We start from the raw sequence: 18,326 nt of genomic DNA, 5'->3' as shown, positions 1-18,326 counted from the left end.
AGAGCAACATATCCGGATGACACCTGCCAGGCTGAGACAGGATGACCAAAAGGTTACTTGATTTCTGTCCACTTAAATGACTAAACTCCCTTTGTGCTCATCTGAACAAGACTGTTAAAGAATTCCCATCCTGATCTTACTAGGTGATCAATAACTGCCACAACTCTTATATTATTCTTTTTCTCTCCATCGGCAACTGGGGCCAAACTCTTTATCATCAGTATTAAAATATATTAAAATAAAGTGAAGGTAACTAGAGTTAAGTAATACCACAATAAGAAGTATTTAAGTAAAAGCAGATTAATTCCTGCATTTCCATGCATGGAATTTAGAAGAACCTCTTTTACAAGAAAGCCACTGAGTTTTTGCATTTCTTACACTATCTTCTTTGGGAGATTTATGCCAGTCCATTTCAGCAAATGGTTGTGTGCTCTAACCACAAAAGTGTTGTAGCTTTGATTGCAGGAGGTAACATGGAATGTTTAACATGAAGTTGGGCAACCAGTTGCGAATGGCAGCAGAAGACTACAAGCAGATGTTTGCTATTTCCCTTCTGAACTTCACACATCTTTTGCCTGTAACGAGCTTTGTAAAATAGGACTGGAGTTTTCCTTATAACATCATGGAGGGCTACCAGAAGTATAAATTAAACAAATCAATGAATATCAACCCACAACATGCATGACAACTACAAATAAAATCTCTTTTATAAAGCTATCTTTCAATTTAAGTCCTTTCCTAAATTCACCGAAAAAGCTAACAGGACTAACAGTTGCACTCCTGTACCGAGCTTGTGCCAACACAGCACCACATGCCCAACCAAGCATCAGCAGTCCTGTAAGTAAAGAAAACAGACAACTCTAAGGGCTGCCAGCTCCCACTACCTGTTCCACAGCACATAACAGTTACAGAAACTACATTCTTTCCAATAGATTTTCAGAACTATTCCAACTCCTCAGAAACTTCGCTAGAGTCAACAAGCACAAGTGCTTGTGAACCTGTTGGGCTTCCTACTGAACAGGTGGCTGATATTATCTATTTTCTTTCCATTTCAAAGATAAGGAACAGAGAGAAAGCTTGCCGGTCACCTGTCTACAAGTAAAGGTGAGAGAAGTTCCCATAGACAAGGACATTGCATAAAATGCAAGTTAATCACAATTTTAATATTGATTTACTGGGCCACTTAGAAATAAACATGAAATCCAAAACTTCAACTTAATGACGCAGTTTGTCGGGATACTAAAGGACCTCACTGTTTTTTGCAATCCTAGAGGAAAACATCTCTGCCCTTATGGTGCTAACACAAGACCTGAGAAGTCCTGTCCATGTCCTTGGCACAGAAAGAAGACATAAGCACAGATGAAATGGTCAAAACATTGTTCTGAGAAGAAAACATCCTTTCCTCTTTCAAGCATACAATGCATTAAAAAGCACTGTGAAAAAAAATATCCAGGATATACACTTAAGCTAGACATTAGCACTCATTCCCCAGTTTTCCACACTGAAGTATGGCCCCAGGATGGCATTCAAATAAGAAAATAGGAAAAGAATATTTAGTCCCATCTCTGGGAGTTAAAAATGCTGAAGAGCTCCCTTTCCAGATCATGCAATGATTTCTAACTCAAAGGTTCTATCCAGTAACACCTCCCAGACCTCATCCTACCTAGTCCCTCCTGTATTCAGGGCTTCCTATCACCTCCGATTCACCTTAGGCTCTCCAGCTTCCCAAGTTGAGATGCCCTCTGGCTCTAAAGACCTAGCCCACCACATCATATCAGAACTCCCATGCCCATTGGAACTGCTCAGCAGCTCCCATTTAACCAGCCTGAACACCATTCTTGCCTCTTCCTCCCTCACTTCCTGGTACTCCCACAGATGATCACTGGATACTGCAGAGGGACCCATCCTTCTCACTTCCATCCTCATTCCTCAGTAAAGCAGCACTCTCTTTTAAAAAACAGCATCGCCTAGTACTCAGAAAAACTCATGACATCCCAAACCTCCAGCACAACACATGGCACATGGCTGGGAGCTTTCAGTCACATGGAGATACCCATGTGTGGCTTTGAAAAGCTGGGCCAGCCTCCCATTATCAAAAGGCATGAAGAAATGAGGGGGTAAGCACCAGGTAAAACCTGCATTATGCAGAGTATGTTGACCTAGCAAGGTGTTAAAAACTCCAGCATTTGTTCTATAGTTCTCTTTACAGTTTACATGCAGTGCAGTAAAGTCAGAAAGCATTTCTGCTGGAAGGTATTTCAAAGGTCAAGTCTCACATAATGACTTATTTTTCTTCCCAAAACAGTAAGCTCAAGTAGAACCCTTTAATGAACAGGCCTTGTTTGTACTCATCATGGATTTTGTTTTATGAAAGCATTTTACACTTAACACACAAGCTCCTTTTCCTGCTACTCTATCCCTACCCATGACCTTTATTAGTTACCTTTGAAGATGCTGTGCTGAAGAGATCGTTCTCTCATGCTTGCAACACCCTTCACAACTTAGAAGACATTTCTTTCTTTGTTACTATATTATAGAAATCCTCATTGCATAGCAATTACCACAGCAATCTTATCTATACCATCAGCTGGATCATGACTGCTGGATCTTGAAACTTGGTAGCATTTTTTAAAGCCACATAAGACATTCTGCTTGTTCGGAAGGTCAAATTTTCAGTCTTTAATTCTTCTCCCTAAAATATTTAAGTCATTTGCTAACTGGCCAAGCAGCATTAAAGTCTTTCAAACTCTCGCAGTACCTAGTGATCAGGCATTTTACCAGTAAACTCGACTGTCTGGTACACCAGTATATGAATCCTGCCTCCACAAGAGCTGCAAGAAGAAAAGCTTCCCTTGCCAGGTAGCTGCTGCAGAACGTGACAGTGACAGCAGGACTAAAGATGAAGTGGAGACGCAACATCACCTGATTTCTAGTCTGTTCAGCAACACAAATCAGAGGGCTGAAGCAGACCTGATCAGCAGCTGGAGAACCAGAAATGCCGTAGGTAACAAATACGATCACTAACCAATATTTCAGACACAGAAATAACAAAGCAGAGCACAAGCGACTAAACAGTATCACCTTAAACACGCACTGTATAAGGGCAAGTGTGTTATATAATACTAAGGTGGGGTTTTTTCTCCCCCTAAAAATATTGCTTCTTTATTTTAAATGTTCCACAGAGGAACCTTTCACCTCTTTAGTATTCACCCAAAAAGACTTTGAAATCAATATTATCCTCACATTATAAATACAGAAACTGACAAAACAAGATCTAAGAATTAAGTCTACTAACGGGAAAACAGCATATTTTGTTCAGTAGCATTGCAAAAGGCTGCTTTGATACTCTTAAAATAAAAACTGATAAGAATTAACTTCTTGATAGTACTACACATTTGAAGCACCTTAATTTTAACAGTGCATTCAGCATCTATCAGATTAACTAGGATAAAAGATAAGAAACTGTAGCCTTTATGTTACAATAATTTGGAAACTGATCTTCAATGCTTACTAGTGGCAAAGTTCATTTTTAATCCTACTTTGCATTCAGTTGCACTAAAAAATAGCTATTTCACCATCGTTCATTATAATATGCAATATTTTTTATGATCTACTCTTGCTGTTGTAAGTCTATATTAGAACTGCTTTTCTGTTTCTTTAAAACGGCTTTTGCTTAAAGCAAACCAGAGCAACCGCAAAGAAGTTACCTGCATCCCTAAGCTCAGAATGAAGTGCTCAAGCATTACTAATTTTGAGGTGGGAGGAGTTGAAGAAATGAGGTCTTTTTATATAAAAAGCTTAAATGACTCATGAAAACTCTTTTGGCATAGCTTATACATGCTTGACAACAACATATATAGCACCTTCCATCACTCAAGTGCTGCACAAACTAGTTAGAGTTCAACAACTAAAAGCCAAACCTCACCTTTATGACCAGCAAAAATCAATCTTGTTTTCACATGAAAAGTAGCAGAACTTAAGACAAATATGGTGCAGAACACGCTATTTCTGAGAGCAGGGAACTGGTTGGTACTGAGTAAAGTTTCTTTATCAGCTCTGTGAAGTACGTTATACTTGACATTCAATAAATCAGCATTTAAAAAGTACAAGGTACCTGGCATAACAGTTCAAATTTCCAAGTGGCCAAAATGTCTGTAAGGGAACAGGTCAATATAATGATATCCACTTATGGTTTGTGACCTTGACCAAATTTCCAGGCTTGTCACCAGTAATGGTGCACTGTCACAGAAGAAAAACCTGAAGATTTTCTTCAGTGCTCAAAGGGAAGAACCACATACTAACCACAGATTGCTCAAGTGAAGCTAATAATCTGCTGACAAGTTCTGTTAAAGAGCAACCAAGATCAACAGGCATCTCTGGATCTAAATGTCTGGTCCACCTATCAGTAAATGCACTTACTAATCATTTTCATAGGCTAATCAAATCACAATGGTTTTTCATTCTCCAGCACTCTCTTTAGGATATTCTAGAATCTAGCTCCACTTCTGATCTGATATTTATTTTTACACTACTTTTAACTAGAGCCAACTTGTATATAGTACTTTCGCCAACTTCAGATCTTCCTTTCTGTCAGTCTCGCTTCCAGCTCTCAAACCTCTGCATCATTCTCTGTCAGCTAACCATTCTTAGTCATCTGGCCAGCACAATTATAGACTTATACTGTATTAAGTATTATTAAGGTCCCAAACCCTTGACTTAATATGAAAGAATTAACCTAATAGGGAAACTAAAGCTGGATCACAACCAAGGACTCAGTCACAATATTCTCTTCCTCAGGCTCAGATGTTGAAAAAGGAAGTCCAACAGAAGCAAGATCGTATGTAAGCAATGTGCCACATAGTGGTGTATCCAAAAATCTATAAAGTATTACAAACTGCGCAAACAGCCCGATGAGTCCTGAGAGATGCCAAACACCTGGCTCCACTGCAATCATTGTAACTTAACATCAAGAAAGGAAATGCAGAAACTTTCTCAAAGTGCTGCTGGCCTTCCATACTCAAGACGAAGCACCCACAATGGAGGAGCATCCTTCCGTCAGGTGACACACAAGTGGCTTTCCTTAATTAGAGACTAGCTAACATTAGAATTGGTATGTGAACAGAAGGCTCCATACATTGCTACTACTTCCACCTACCACTCTTATCTCAGTTCCTTCGCACCCTATACTGACTACCCACCCCACAGTATTCCTTTTGTCTTCCTCTCCCACTCAATTTTCTGCCTGAAATAACTCTCCTCTTCTTACATGCCAAGTAGAATTCACTTTGGCTTGGGGTTTTTTTTTCAGTACTTCTCTACACCCATTCCCTCCAGCTTCTTTGTTCCACTCAGCTCTGTTGGGGGGCTTCCATTACTATTATCCCTGCTGCACAACAGGGGCATTGCTTCAGTCATCACACACCTTGTCATTCAAGAAGACAAGTGTGGGCTTGAAGACCTCCTGTAAAAGCACACCTGATGGGGCAACCCGAGATCTCAAACCTCACCATGAATAGCTGCTCATCCGGCAGTGGTAACTAATTCTTCAATCCAAAAATAGAAGCCTGAAGGGGAATATGCTCACACAGAGGAAAAATAAATCCAGAAATCCCTATGCTTTGGTTTGGAATAACGTGTCAAATCAAGACGGGAAAAATAGCCATTCCTTCACATCAAAGGTGGCAGCATTCTGGGTAATCAAAGAGCAGCCTTGACAAGGACAGCAGTTAATTATGAAATATCTCAAGATAGGGCTGGCAATTAGCATTTAGCCTGCTACATATGGCACTCTAGAAGTACACACCTGGAGCAGCCAGGACGTGCCCTTTTACAGGTGCACGTAGCATTCAACCCAGGGCCCTCCAGCCGCTATGAATCACCAAGCAGCTGCTGAAGAATCTCTCTGTTCACCTCAACATCCTATAAGAAAAAAATTGGAAACATTCTTACTGTAATTTACTCCTGTATGAGAGTATCTCCCTAAACACACAAAAATCTACAGTAAGCATGGAGATCTTCAGCTCCATCAGGTGTGCAGACATGCCAGGTCCTTCACAGAAACCTGACTGACCTGTGTGTTTTTTACTTTACTGCTTTGCTTTTGAAGCATGTGCAGTACTTAATACTTCTAAGGCACTTGAAGTTTCCAAAGCACTATACAAATATCAGCTAATTAGAGACAGCTAACAAGAATATCCCAGGATACTAAATCTCTGTGTTTAGCAACGACTTTTTTTTTTCACCTAAAATAAGGAAAATTAAGGACTGAAAGATGCCTAAGAGTGTGCTCCCCAAACTGTGGAACAGTACCTTCAAGCAAAAGGCATTGTATTTGAGACTTCCATACTTCCAGCAAGTAGGAAAGACCCAGCTCAGCCCGGCCAAATAGGAATGGATTTGGTTCACTGGTAACTACTAAGACATCACACACACCGTCAGATGCAATTTCTATTCACAACAAACATCTATATTGTACATATTCTTCTCCACAACCAGCACTACACTGCAGCCATGCCTCTAGGGGCTCTGTTCTGAAGAAAATCACCAAAAAGAAAAATTGCTAATCCCTTAATTAGGGGCACCCACTTCACCTTCTGCAGGAATAATTTCGGAAGTCTGAATGGGCCACACATCACACAAGGTAACAATTTAATAACTGCAAGTGACTCGGATAGTTTGCACTCAGCTGTGCAAAGCTACTGAAGGGAAGTACTCAGCGTTAATTGAGAACAGCTTCACAAACCACTCATCTCCACCTTTTTCAAAAGTCATCCTCTCCCAGATTTCTGATGGGAATTGCAATACACCAGCCAAGTCACTGATGCTAGGTCTCAAGCACAGCTCCAGGAATACACAGTTAGGGCCACGTTCCCTTGAATTTTCATAAACCTCTTGTTTAAGCCACAACAGCGAGGGGATTAAGTGTACTTCCCTGAGATACTTCACTGCTTGCAAAATAAGAACAGAAGCACAGACCATATCCATGATAGAAGCCTGTTAGGTCTCATAATCCATTCTCCTACCCCCTTCTTCAGACCTCCCACACGATGGCATCTTTAAACACTCCTACAAAGCTACATCTGCTAGATTACGAGTCAAACTCCATAATACTTACCTATCTCAGGATACCAGTGACATGAACCAGACTAACTACCATCACTGCAAAGGTCAGAGTTAAAAGCCTCTCTTCCCTCCCTCTGACATTTCTAGGTTGCTCTCTACAGAAGCAGCTACACACACTATATGTATCCATCTCTTACAGCAAAACGTAAGGTCCACCTGCCTTTACCCAAGAGCCTACTTCATTTCCACTCACAAATGTCTGAGAGGAACACTGCTGCATAAAACATAAATCCATTCCTCCAATCAGGTGAAGAAGGACTCAGGTAACGAAACAGAAAAACAAAGACATTTGGATACCATGGTGATCATGGCCAGACAAGAAAGTAAATTAGCTACTATTATGATAATGACCTGGCTTTCCAAAGAGGTAATTTGCATGTAGCAACTACGAAGCAAAATAAAGATGCTTTAACAGAATTGCTGCTTGCTGTTTAACCCCGCAGCAATAGAACAAGCAGTCACAGCCACCAAACAGCCACCCACTCTGGGCTTTTCATATTTGACTGTCTCTGCAGATGCAAAGTACCTGACCAGAGCTCCCTCCAGGTGTAATGAAGCCTCACTCTGCATTTCTTCTGGTAGCACAGCAGCTTGTGCACAATCTGAATGCACCGTCTGGAAAAGAGATGGCAAACCATCAATTACATTGTATTTCTCAGCAATTCCACATAGAACCTGGAAATGTCTCCAAAATCAGCAGCTGGGAAACAGACAAACTCAAAGCCTGTCAGAGGAGGAAGGGGCTTGTGGTTTTAGGCTCCTAAAGGGAAGTAACACCTACAAGAAAGAACCAGATGAGAGGAGAGAAAGGCACCTGTATACCAGTTTTAGCTCAACATGATTGGACCGACTACAGATCCAAGTTTGTTGTTTATATTTAATCAATACCTTCCACTCTTTGCTGCCCTTATTTGAGGACCTCATAAGCTCTAAAAAAGGAATCACTTAACTTGCAGGCTCCGTATGTATGAGACACAACGGAGCTTTTCAGTTTCTTTGGCCCAAATGATGAGGCTAACAGAAATGACAAAGTCAAACAAACTGCAGGATTTTCAGTTTTGCTGAGGTATGCAGTTTAATTACACAAAAAAAAGAAAGTTTTCTGACAAAATTTCCGCTCTCCTTAAACAAACAAAGTAAGTATGAGCTTTGAAATGATCAAGCAACACACCTACAAGCTCTGAAATCCCCCAATGTACAGCTGGTATACTTGTGAAGCCTCCAAAGCATGTCGGTCTCTACAGCATCTAGTGTTCATCCAAACTCTTAGGTGCACTAATATTCTTCACAAATACCATCAGAACTAAATATACAATATAAAGAGTAAATTCTCCAGTGCTAGCTATCATTAAGGACAAGACAGAAAAATAGCTACAAATTTGAATTTGTTAGACCAAGCTATTTTTAGTTATGGACATTGTGAAAAAAACAGAAGGAAGACTTCAAAAAGGAAAAACTCCTTTTTCGCCCAAAATCCTTCTTTCTCAAAAACACATTATCTCATTAATATCAACATTTCTCTGAAAAGATGCTACTGAAATACACGACATAGCAAACACAGAAATTAAAAAAAAAAGCATGGCATTTATTCAAAATGGAGTGAAGTGCTCAAAATAAGGCTTTAAACAGCCTTAAGAAATAATATGTAGATGGTATACATTTTTTTTTCAGACTGCTAGATGATCCCAAAAATACCATGATGGGGTAAGGATTGAAACTAACTTTAAATGAATCAAGGTAAAACCATCTATGATAGCCGAGCATCACATTAAGTGCTGTATTTCAATTTGGATTCTCATAAATTCAGACAGCTGTCTTCATATCAGGAACAGCAATTGCTCTGGGGAGAGACCTGCTATTTCTGATGTTACTGGTACCAGACAAAGCCCACTACCTTTCCACCTGTGTATTTGCGTGGCTGTAAGAATAAAATTGGCCTCTACAAAAAACCTGTTTAAGGCACTGATCAGAGAGAATCTGGTAGTGGCTAAAACCCATTTTGTTATAATTACAATAGCTGTTAATGCAAAATACTCTGCAGACACACCTTAGCATTGAAACCTTGTGGTTGTATTCAGTAGCCTACAGCTTTCTCAGCAAAATCAAGGCATGGAAGAGGAGGGATGAGGAAGGGCACAACAGTCCTAGTATCCTCGCCAGAGCACCAGCTACCAGCCTATAGACTCCCAAACCACACTGCTTCAGTTATGAAACTGCTTTAGTTAGGAAGGTATCCATCCTGGTGGGGTGGTCTTTGTTTTTTAGCATTGTGCCAAAGATTTGTAATAGACATAATGGAACAAAAAACACCCTCGGTCAAAGCAACCAGGATTTCTCAGCTTCATATTGTCACCTTTTAAATGTATTGCAGAGAAGAATGACGCTATTTGTGCATTCAGAACACCCACTTGGTCTGCAATAACCGCGCCTGCTATGGGCTGGTTTCAGACAGGAGTGTAACAAAAGGACTGCACAAACATGCCAAAAGGAATGGATACAGATGTCTGCTGATGGGTTCTACTGCTCATTATTTTCATTCTCCTGGGGTTTCTAGATGTGACCTTACTTTTGAGCCCAAGTATTTCATACCTTTCTTGTGAAATTCCAATGCATTATACTCAACTACAACTAATTCTGTAAATATCATTAAAAAACATTTTTCACGAACTCAAAATTGAACTGTACAACTCTTGCAAAGGCACCCTAGTGGTAGGGTTATTTGGGCAAATTCAGAACACGCTAAAAAGTCACCTTAAAGGAAAACACCTTACATAGGTTATGTATCTTTATCTCTTCTACAGAATGTAGTGCTGTTCAAGCCTTGGGGAAATTCAGTACTGTACAAACAGTCAGAGCGAAGCCAACGATCTGCCGAAATCCTATTTCTGCCCTCCAGGCTAAAACAGAACAAAGCATTCAAGGAGCCTCCTGGGACATGGAGTGCTCATGCGTAGCCCTGTCCTCTTCTCTCCTTTTCCCCATTGCTAAGTTTTACCCCTTGCTGCCTAGCAGCCTATTTCAGGCTTAAACCTCTCTCCCACACCTCACGCTGCCCCCCAGGCCTCACGTCAGTCGCCTTTGGTTTTTCAAAGGTGTCTTTTCAGTTTCTAGACTAAGATTCAGCTTTTCGAAGTAGGGACTCTTGCAACGACTGTGTATTACGAAACTTCTTTCAGATTGAAAAGCTCTTTGTATTTGATCAAGTAGATGAGGAAATCGGTCTGAAAGGTTGAAATTCATTTTGCTTTCAATTTTCTGGCACACAGTGCATTTTAGAAGTAGAAAAAGTTGCTGGAAGAGTTCATGAAAAGCCATCCTGCTCCCCACCAGCCACAAAGTGTTATTTCAGCCAGAGGATTGCTTTATGACTAGAATTCCACCCAAATTCAAACTTCAAATGAAATCATAACAAGTTACCCCAGAGACACTTACACATAGAGATCCATAGGAAATTCTTTCATCATGTGTGTTACAATGAATTCCACCATCAAATCTGACAGAAAAGAAAATGATCAAGTAAGTATTGAGCTAGCTATGGTTAACTTCTAGCATGTAACAATGAGGAAGTCAAACTACCCCACCCACCTGCCTCTATCAGACAAGAGTCCTGCTTAGATGAGAGAAATTTCACCTTTTTTAAAAATTTGTTTTAAAGAGAATTAGACATCCTCTGGAATTAAAAAAAAAAATACAAAAAACAAACTACTGGAAACTGAGGGCATATAATGTAATTTGCTTTGAGACTCTGCTTCCCTATATCTTTTACTCCACTATTAGTCAAATAAAGAATACACCAGAAATTCTGATGCCTAGAATTGCTCTTATATTTCAAGCCTTGTCACTAATGCAAAATTCCATTTAGAATCACATTTTAGAAAATCATTCCTACCAGCAACAACACAAAACATACCCTAGATGTTTACTTAAAGATATCGTAGAGAACACCTATTTTTCCTTAAAATAAATTCCAAAGCAAGTAAATCTAGTTTGATCTCAACACAGGCTGAGCTTAAGAGTCATTCAGAAAAAAAAAATAAAAAGGATAATGTTTCTAACACTTAAGGGCTCCAAGTGTGAGGATAAGAGGCAAAGAGTATCGAAACACAATTGAAAGAGATAAGTTACTATGGTTCTGCTAATAAACACTAACTGAATGTGTGTTCCCTGCCCTACACAACTTCAGCATAAAACGCTTAACCCGTGCCAGTGGTAACAATTGTGAGATGTAACCTCCTAGGTAATAGCCCAGCAATATGACTCGATAGTGCCTAAAAACAGCCTAGGGAGAAAGTTCATGAAATCTGATAGGTCTAGAAAGATTCTTCACACAGCTGTTGTATCTTGGCTTCAACAATCACCTGTTTGAAAATGCTGGAGTTTGAGACTGCTGCCATATCATCAGGCTTAAGAGTCACACAGGGATCCAGGCTCCATCCATTGCTGCACCCATTTACGCTTTTGGCCTCCACAGCAATGAGTGTCAGAATTTAACCATTCACTGTGTGAAAAGCTTTCAACCGTGCTTCCAAATCCACTGGCAAACCCAGACCCAGCTACTGACGCTCCTACTGTGGTTTGGTTTTTTTTTTTCCCCTCAGAAAAGGCCAAACACTTTCCCCCAAACATGTGCTTTCTGTAGGTTTGCCCTCATTATATAATCTATAAAATACTTGCGACCAACTGTTCCTACATTCACCTGTAACACTGAATTTGTTAATCCACTGCCCTCCTAATTGTTACTTATCAGGTAAAAGGGACAAACAGGCTGCTGTAAAACTTACAGTAAATCTATACAGGATTTCTTGCTACAGAGCAGCAATCTTGGATTTAATTTCTCTGAAAGGCAGCCAGGTATAGGGAGGGATAGTCCGATGCTAGAAATATCTTCAGTACGTAAATACCTTCCTTTTAAAACCATCCACCCCTCCCCTTAACCTACAAATCTCATATTTCTATTGCAGAACAAAAGATGTTTTGGGAACCACAAGCACACACGTACTGTAACAACACTCACCGAGCACCGCACACACCAGCGGGCGGCAGGGCAGGTTCTTGTCTGCTGCTTTCTTCCGATGTCTCATTGGCTTCAAACACAAGAGGATGAAAAGAAGTCAGTAGAAGCCTGAAGTGACATTCTGTGTATTACTGTATTTTTCATGCAAATAGTACCATCAGCACAGGCTTCTCTTTTTCTCCAACTGCTGTCTCACCTATATTAATACTAAAGGCAATGGCTGGAGCAAAATTGTGCCTGCTTTTCAGCATGCTGACCATTTGGTTTCTGTTTATCTAGCTATGTAACTCAAGGGCACTGTTATATCACAGGGGTAAAAAAACAAACAAACAAAAAAAAAACCAAAACCAAACCCCACCACACACAGTAATTCCTCCCCCTCAGTTAACACACTGATTTACTCCTGATCCAGAATCTGATCTGCATTCTTAACACCATGGGCAGTATTAAATGGTTTTGGTCTTTATTGTAACAGACCAGAAAGGCTAATTGAATGGCAAGTTTGCTGTTAGGTGGAAATGACTAGCATTCTTGCCGTACACTCACTATAAAAAGCAAGATGTTTCTTTCTGTCCTAAACTAGTGACACTTCCAAGTGCTGCTTCACTGTCAGATGAGGAGGAACTTGCCAGTACCACAAAAGCAGAACACATCAAGTTATGATAACCATTCAAGTTACTTGTAACTACATAGTTTCATGACGCAGGTAAGGATACTTTCTCCACAGATACCTATAGGAAAAAGCTCTGGAAAAAATACTTTACCCACTGAAGGTGAGTCACCCCACCCAGGATGAAGCATAAGCCAAATTACAGCACTTAGTGTAACTCCAGGTGGCTATCAGTATATCACAATACTTGCTGAAGATTAAGGCAGAACGTTCTCTCTGTCACTGATTTCATCAGACACCTCATAATACACAGCTACTCCCCAGCTACACGGGCCTCTGAATTCCTGAGTGTTCTTTTAAAGAGACATTTTAAGAATGATTTAAAAAAAAATAAAACAATCATTCCCCAACTACTGCCTTTCTCCCAGCATTTCCACATGCCTTAGCAATTTAGGTTACATGTCTGTGACACAGTTTTCAACATACAGGGACTCGAATCCTCTGTGTTCTCTCTCAAAGAGAAAACAGACCATCTGGAGGAAAAGACTCACCATCCTGTGTAGGTTTACTCGAAAATTCATGTTGTCATCATGGAGAAAAGCGTTAGCATACTGATCCTATTAAGAAGAGCAAGAAAAGAGAAAATATATGAGTAGCCAACCAAGTACCCAACACCTTCTATTTGCCTCTCAAATCACAGGTGTTTCAGTGTAAAACTCCCAACATATAGCTATAAGGTTAGAAAGCCACCTGTCACCTCCTCTTGTCTCCACCCACACAAAAGTAAATCACCTCCTCATCCCAATTCCACTTTAACCAAGTCTGCACTAGTGCTTGTTTTGTGAGCAATTTATTTTCCATTCTCCTCCTTTTGCTCACCCAAACTCTGGACTGCATGCACCACAGTGTCAAGATTTTAACAAGTGCTGGTGGCTTTTAACATGTGGTGGCTCTCCAGTGCTCAAGTCCCTGTGACTGTGTGCACAAAGGTTTATATGAGTATTTTGATGGACCTATCATGCCAGAGGTTACTGCAGGTAGGTTTATTATCAGCTGTCCCACTCCTCAGGGAAAGTGCATTCAAAGACCAGCTTTAAATCAAAGTGATACCTTCACATAATGCACAGCCAGGTTGGGTAATAAATATACCCTCCATTTAATACCAGAACCAAAACATGTCCTTGATATATACAAACAGAATTTCTTATCTTGTATTACCTATGCATCCTATCATCTATCTTATCATGTATCTTATCTTGTATTATCTATGCATCCACATCAAGTACTCAAGTTCCAAAATAATTTAATCATAAACATCTGAAGCACAGATTATTTGCTTACAGACTGCACCCTGAAGAAACATTACTTCAGTATCCTTACACAGGCTATCAACACATCACTGCTTTTTATTCTTTGTTAAGAATGAAAGGTCTGTACTTGCAAGCAAGCAAAATGCAAATGCCACACAAACTCAATCACCACTCAGGACACTGGTCAAGCCATTAGTATACATTTCCCATGAGACAGGACTACACTTGGCCAGGAGTGCTGACATAGCTCTGTGATGCTGCTTTCTCACCCTACTGCCACATCTGCTACTTGTCTTGCTTGTAGGGACCCACAACCATGCAGCTTTCTTTCACACTCATACCCTTCTTAGGCAGAAGGGATATGGCATTGCCCACATTCACCAGGAGCAGCACCAAGCTGAAAGCCGTTAGCACATTACTCATCTAAAAGCCACACTGCAAGGTCATTCAGCAGCTAGGAGAGAAAAGGCTTATGTTCCTTTCTTTTCTCTCTTCATCCCTGGAAGCTGGCTAATCCAAATAAAATGATACCATTTTCATGTTTCAACATAATTTTAACAGTACTGCATCAGTACTGCAGTGCCTGAAGTCCTCCCTACCACTGTGAATCTTCAGCTCCTGGTCAACAGGAGGCAGGGGATATGCACCCTGTAACTCACCATCTGCTGAAGGACGTCACACAAGAAACCTACCTCTGCTATGCACGTCAGGATAATCAGACACAGCTTGCCGCTGTGTAGCCGGTGCTCGTCTGCAAAGAAGAAAAAACAAGTCCTGCACGAGCCACACAAGCCTAACAATGCTGAAAAGTGAGATAGCTGTTGTAGCAAGAGAAAAGCCTGGCCTTGGAGATTTTTCATGCTCCTGCCTCCTCCATGACAGCTAACAGTCTAACTACTCTCAGTAAGCACTCGCTCTCCAGCCTGACCACTAAACCCCACCAATTTTTCACCAGTCTGAGCCAACAGCATAGTTTCTGATTTGAACCTCCAACAGCACTGTAACTATCAGTGAAGCTTCTGTCTCATTTACTTTTACTTCCACAGATATTCTAAATACTGCAGTTAGTCCCCATCTTTCTGTCACAGCAGAGATGCACTTTTCCCTCTCTCCGACAAGACGGAAAGAAAAAGATCACCTTTGCTGTAGGTTATGAAACAAGCAGCAAAGCTTTGGCACAGCATAGTGTAGCAGAATGACTCCCAACATTATGCTCAAAGTCCTAAGCTTTAACCCCAATACTGAGACATGACCTACTTTGCTCTGTGCAAAACCATGAAAGGAGGAAGCCTGCAAAGACTTAGCATTTCAAAACAAAGGAGTTCCACCCTTATCATGTTCTTCAGCTTGTTATTCAGCTTACAACTTCAAGCAGCTTTTGCCCTGAAAGACAACTGGAGGGCTGAGAGACTCACAAACAGAGGGACTAAGACAGAAGAACAAAAATTTTATTTTGGATTATTTAAAACTTTTCTCTCTCAATTTTAACCTTGAAAAAAAAGGTTAAACAAAGGTAAACAAAAAAGACCAAGATACACACAAACATAGAGTAACACCTACAAACATAGAGTAACTTAGGACGGAAGAAATCTCTGGTCTAATCCTTGCCCAAAGCAGGGCCAGCTAAGATCAGGTTGTTCAAGGCATTGTGCAATCAAGCTCTTTTTAAAAACAAAAAACAAAAAACTTTTTTCTTAAAAACCAAACCACTGATATCACACATCCCCAAAACCACAATAACAAAAAAACCACGAAAACCAAACACAACAACATGCCTAAAAACTAAATTCTGAGGAAGGTTAAAACTTCACACTCCAATAGCTTCTCTGAAGCCTAAGACTACTGAACACACCATCTCAGACACCTGCCTTAGAGTCAAACTTGGAGGAGAGGGAAATCTGAAACAGCCAAACCACTTTCATATAAATCAGAAGATGGCAGTAGTCAAACTCCTTCCATCTGTGCAGGTCACTTTTACAAACACTTTGCTAGTGGTAGGAAACATAGACCAGCTTAGCCTATGTCCAGGCCTCAGTTTATTGAACTATTGTGCTTGTACAATCAAGAGGCTTCCCCAAGCACTCCAGGGCAGGACTATCATGCAAGTTGCTATACCCCTTCTTACAGAACTTCCTTAGCATAACTCACTTGGCATAAGGAACAAAATTTGCTGCAAGCCTTAGGCCGCAAGCTGTGAACTTTTCTTCGATATGTCAAACTTTTAACCTAGTTAGGCAAAGAAGGGCCCCAGAGTCAGTTCGAGCCAGAAGATAAGGGAGCTATGACTGTCAGCAGAAGCTGCATCCATCCCTAGAGATAAGTGAAGGAACGGAATAGCACATTTAGAAACAAGAAACAGCAGAATGTGAGAACATACTAATGTTTTGGCTATTGCCAGGGAGACCAAGAACCTTTTTCAGCTTTCCAGTTGCAGGTACAAAAAGCAGGTGACAGAACAGCACCTACATTGACATCCAGGCTGGTCAGTGAGAGAAAAACAGCCACCCACAGAGGTAAGAAATGGCCAACCTGATGAAAACGAAGGGATCCAATGAAGAATGGGGACAGCTGAAACTCTAATTTTACAACTGGCCCAAGCTGGCAAGTGAGAGGTGGGAAACTGAGACTGTAAGGGTATAAGTACCCAGGGATTTCTTTGTTTGGGGACTCTCTTTGGTGGCACTCAGCTCGAGCTGCTTTCTACTGCTATACCTTTCAAAATAAATTACTTAAGAGGAATGTCTGGAATTTGTAAGCGAGACTCTGCTTCAGGAAACCGAGGGTGAAGAAACATCCTCAACAGCTAGCTAATGTGTATGTGGTAATCTATAAAAATAGATAGAATGGGCTCAGCTAGGTGTTCTGTCTAGTTTAATACCTCTTTTTGTTTTATTTTCTATGCTGCTGAGGGACAGATATTTACTAACAAGATGTGCCCTAAAGTGTGCTGATTTAATCTTGCTGCACTAAGCAAGATGAAGAGGAATTTTGGAATGGGAGAGTTAAAAGTCTCTCCTATGACTCCTTACCTCAGCTAAAATGTTTAAGTGAAAAGTTTTCTACTCCAGCAAAGCAGGAGAATTGGCCTCAAAGAACTCTGATACACCAGAGCCTTGATATTTTTCTATTGTAAGGTCTCACTGTATATTTTTGTAGGTGCTGCTACCACTTCTTTCCCTGGGGACCATGCTGTAAGGGCTCCTGTTTCACAACAAGTACTCTACCTTCAGACAGTGTGATGTGAACGTCATGCCATTTTCAGCAGCTATGCGGCAGCTACTCACACAGACACTTTGTGCTTTCGTAGCATCCTTCATTAAAGGAACAAAGCAGACCACTTCCTACGGGGAGGTATATCAGTGTGAACCCTGTTTTACTGATGAGAAAAAATGATGCCGAGTTTTTGTTTCTCCCAAAGCAGCTGCGTCTGACTGACACAAGAGAGAAAACAAGAGGAAGATCTAGCAAACGCAATCTATTAAGTTATGTTCTCTAGAAAACGACCAAAGCAAACATCTAGTCCTGGATGTGGAACAAACCAGGCTCCCACTTGTCCCCACCTGTCTCCAGACACATGGAGTAAATTAGACATATTCATTCTTCTTCTCTTGTGGCTATATTGGTGTCACATGCTTGGTCTTACACAAGAAGAAAAAAAAGTTAGGCAGGGCCCCATTATCATCAAAATATAAGGACAGGAACATACCCACTAGAATGCATAAGCACCAGCTTGGAAGGCACAATTTTTTAAACAATCAGTCAGTAGAGCTCATTGTCACATATTACCATGTTGACAAGGAGATTAAGTCTACAAGCCACACAAATTTCATATGTTATACAAGCTAGAACCAAAGTAAAGAAAGAAACATTAACTCCTGTCTCATACAAGAATAAACTCCTCTCTTGCTGGCTTGTTTAGTAAGGAATCCCCTCTATCAGATTTCACTCCATCTGAAACTAATCCAGTCTGGCAATTCCTGAGGCCCTGTGCAGACTTTTCATCTTAGAGTGACTAGTAACTGCAGAAGCCAAATTCGAAAACATAGAATTGTTCCATCCCAGAGTTGGATCAGTGAGAAAGACCCTGAGAAAACCAAATGAGAATGATGACAGATCTGGTGGGCCCTCCTCATGCGTGCAATCTAGAAGAAATGACTGAGCAAAGATTGAGGTGTTTTAGCTTAAAGACAAAAGCAAGAGGAAACATGAAAGCAGACTTCAAATACATAAGGCCTGTCACAAAGAGGAAAGAAATAATCCATTCTCAGTA

General features: G+C 40.6%; 1 protein-coding gene across 4 annotated transcripts in view; it reads right to left on the bottom strand.

Annotated features, from left to right (window-relative positions):
• ARMH3 (armadillo like helical domain containing 3) overlaps positions 1–18,326 on the bottom strand; it is a 128,818-nt gene that overhangs the window by 79,381 nt on the left and 31,111 nt on the right. For all 4 annotated transcript variants that reach the window (XM_080347392.1, XM_080347395.1, XM_080347394.1 and 1 more), the window contains 5 exons: positions 14,749–14,807; positions 13,298–13,363; positions 12,137–12,206; positions 10,555–10,615; positions 7,649–7,737 (listed from right to left, as the gene is read on the bottom strand). In XM_080347392.1, the coding sequence (XP_080203518.1) occupies positions 7,649–7,737; positions 10,555–10,615; positions 12,137–12,206; positions 13,298–13,363; positions 14,749–14,807 (345 nt within the window). The remainder of the gene's footprint in view (positions 1–7,648; positions 7,738–10,554; positions 10,616–12,136; positions 12,207–13,297; positions 13,364–14,748; positions 14,808–18,326) is intronic.

This window comes from Nesoenas mayeri (genome assembly GCF_963082525.1).
Source record: "Nesoenas mayeri genome assembly, chromosome: 7".
Taxonomy (NCBI): Eukaryota; Metazoa; Chordata; class Aves; order Columbiformes; family Columbidae; genus Nesoenas; species Nesoenas mayeri.
Note: the sequence above shows the minus strand (reverse complement) of the source record. Positions and strands in the feature narration are given on the sequence as shown.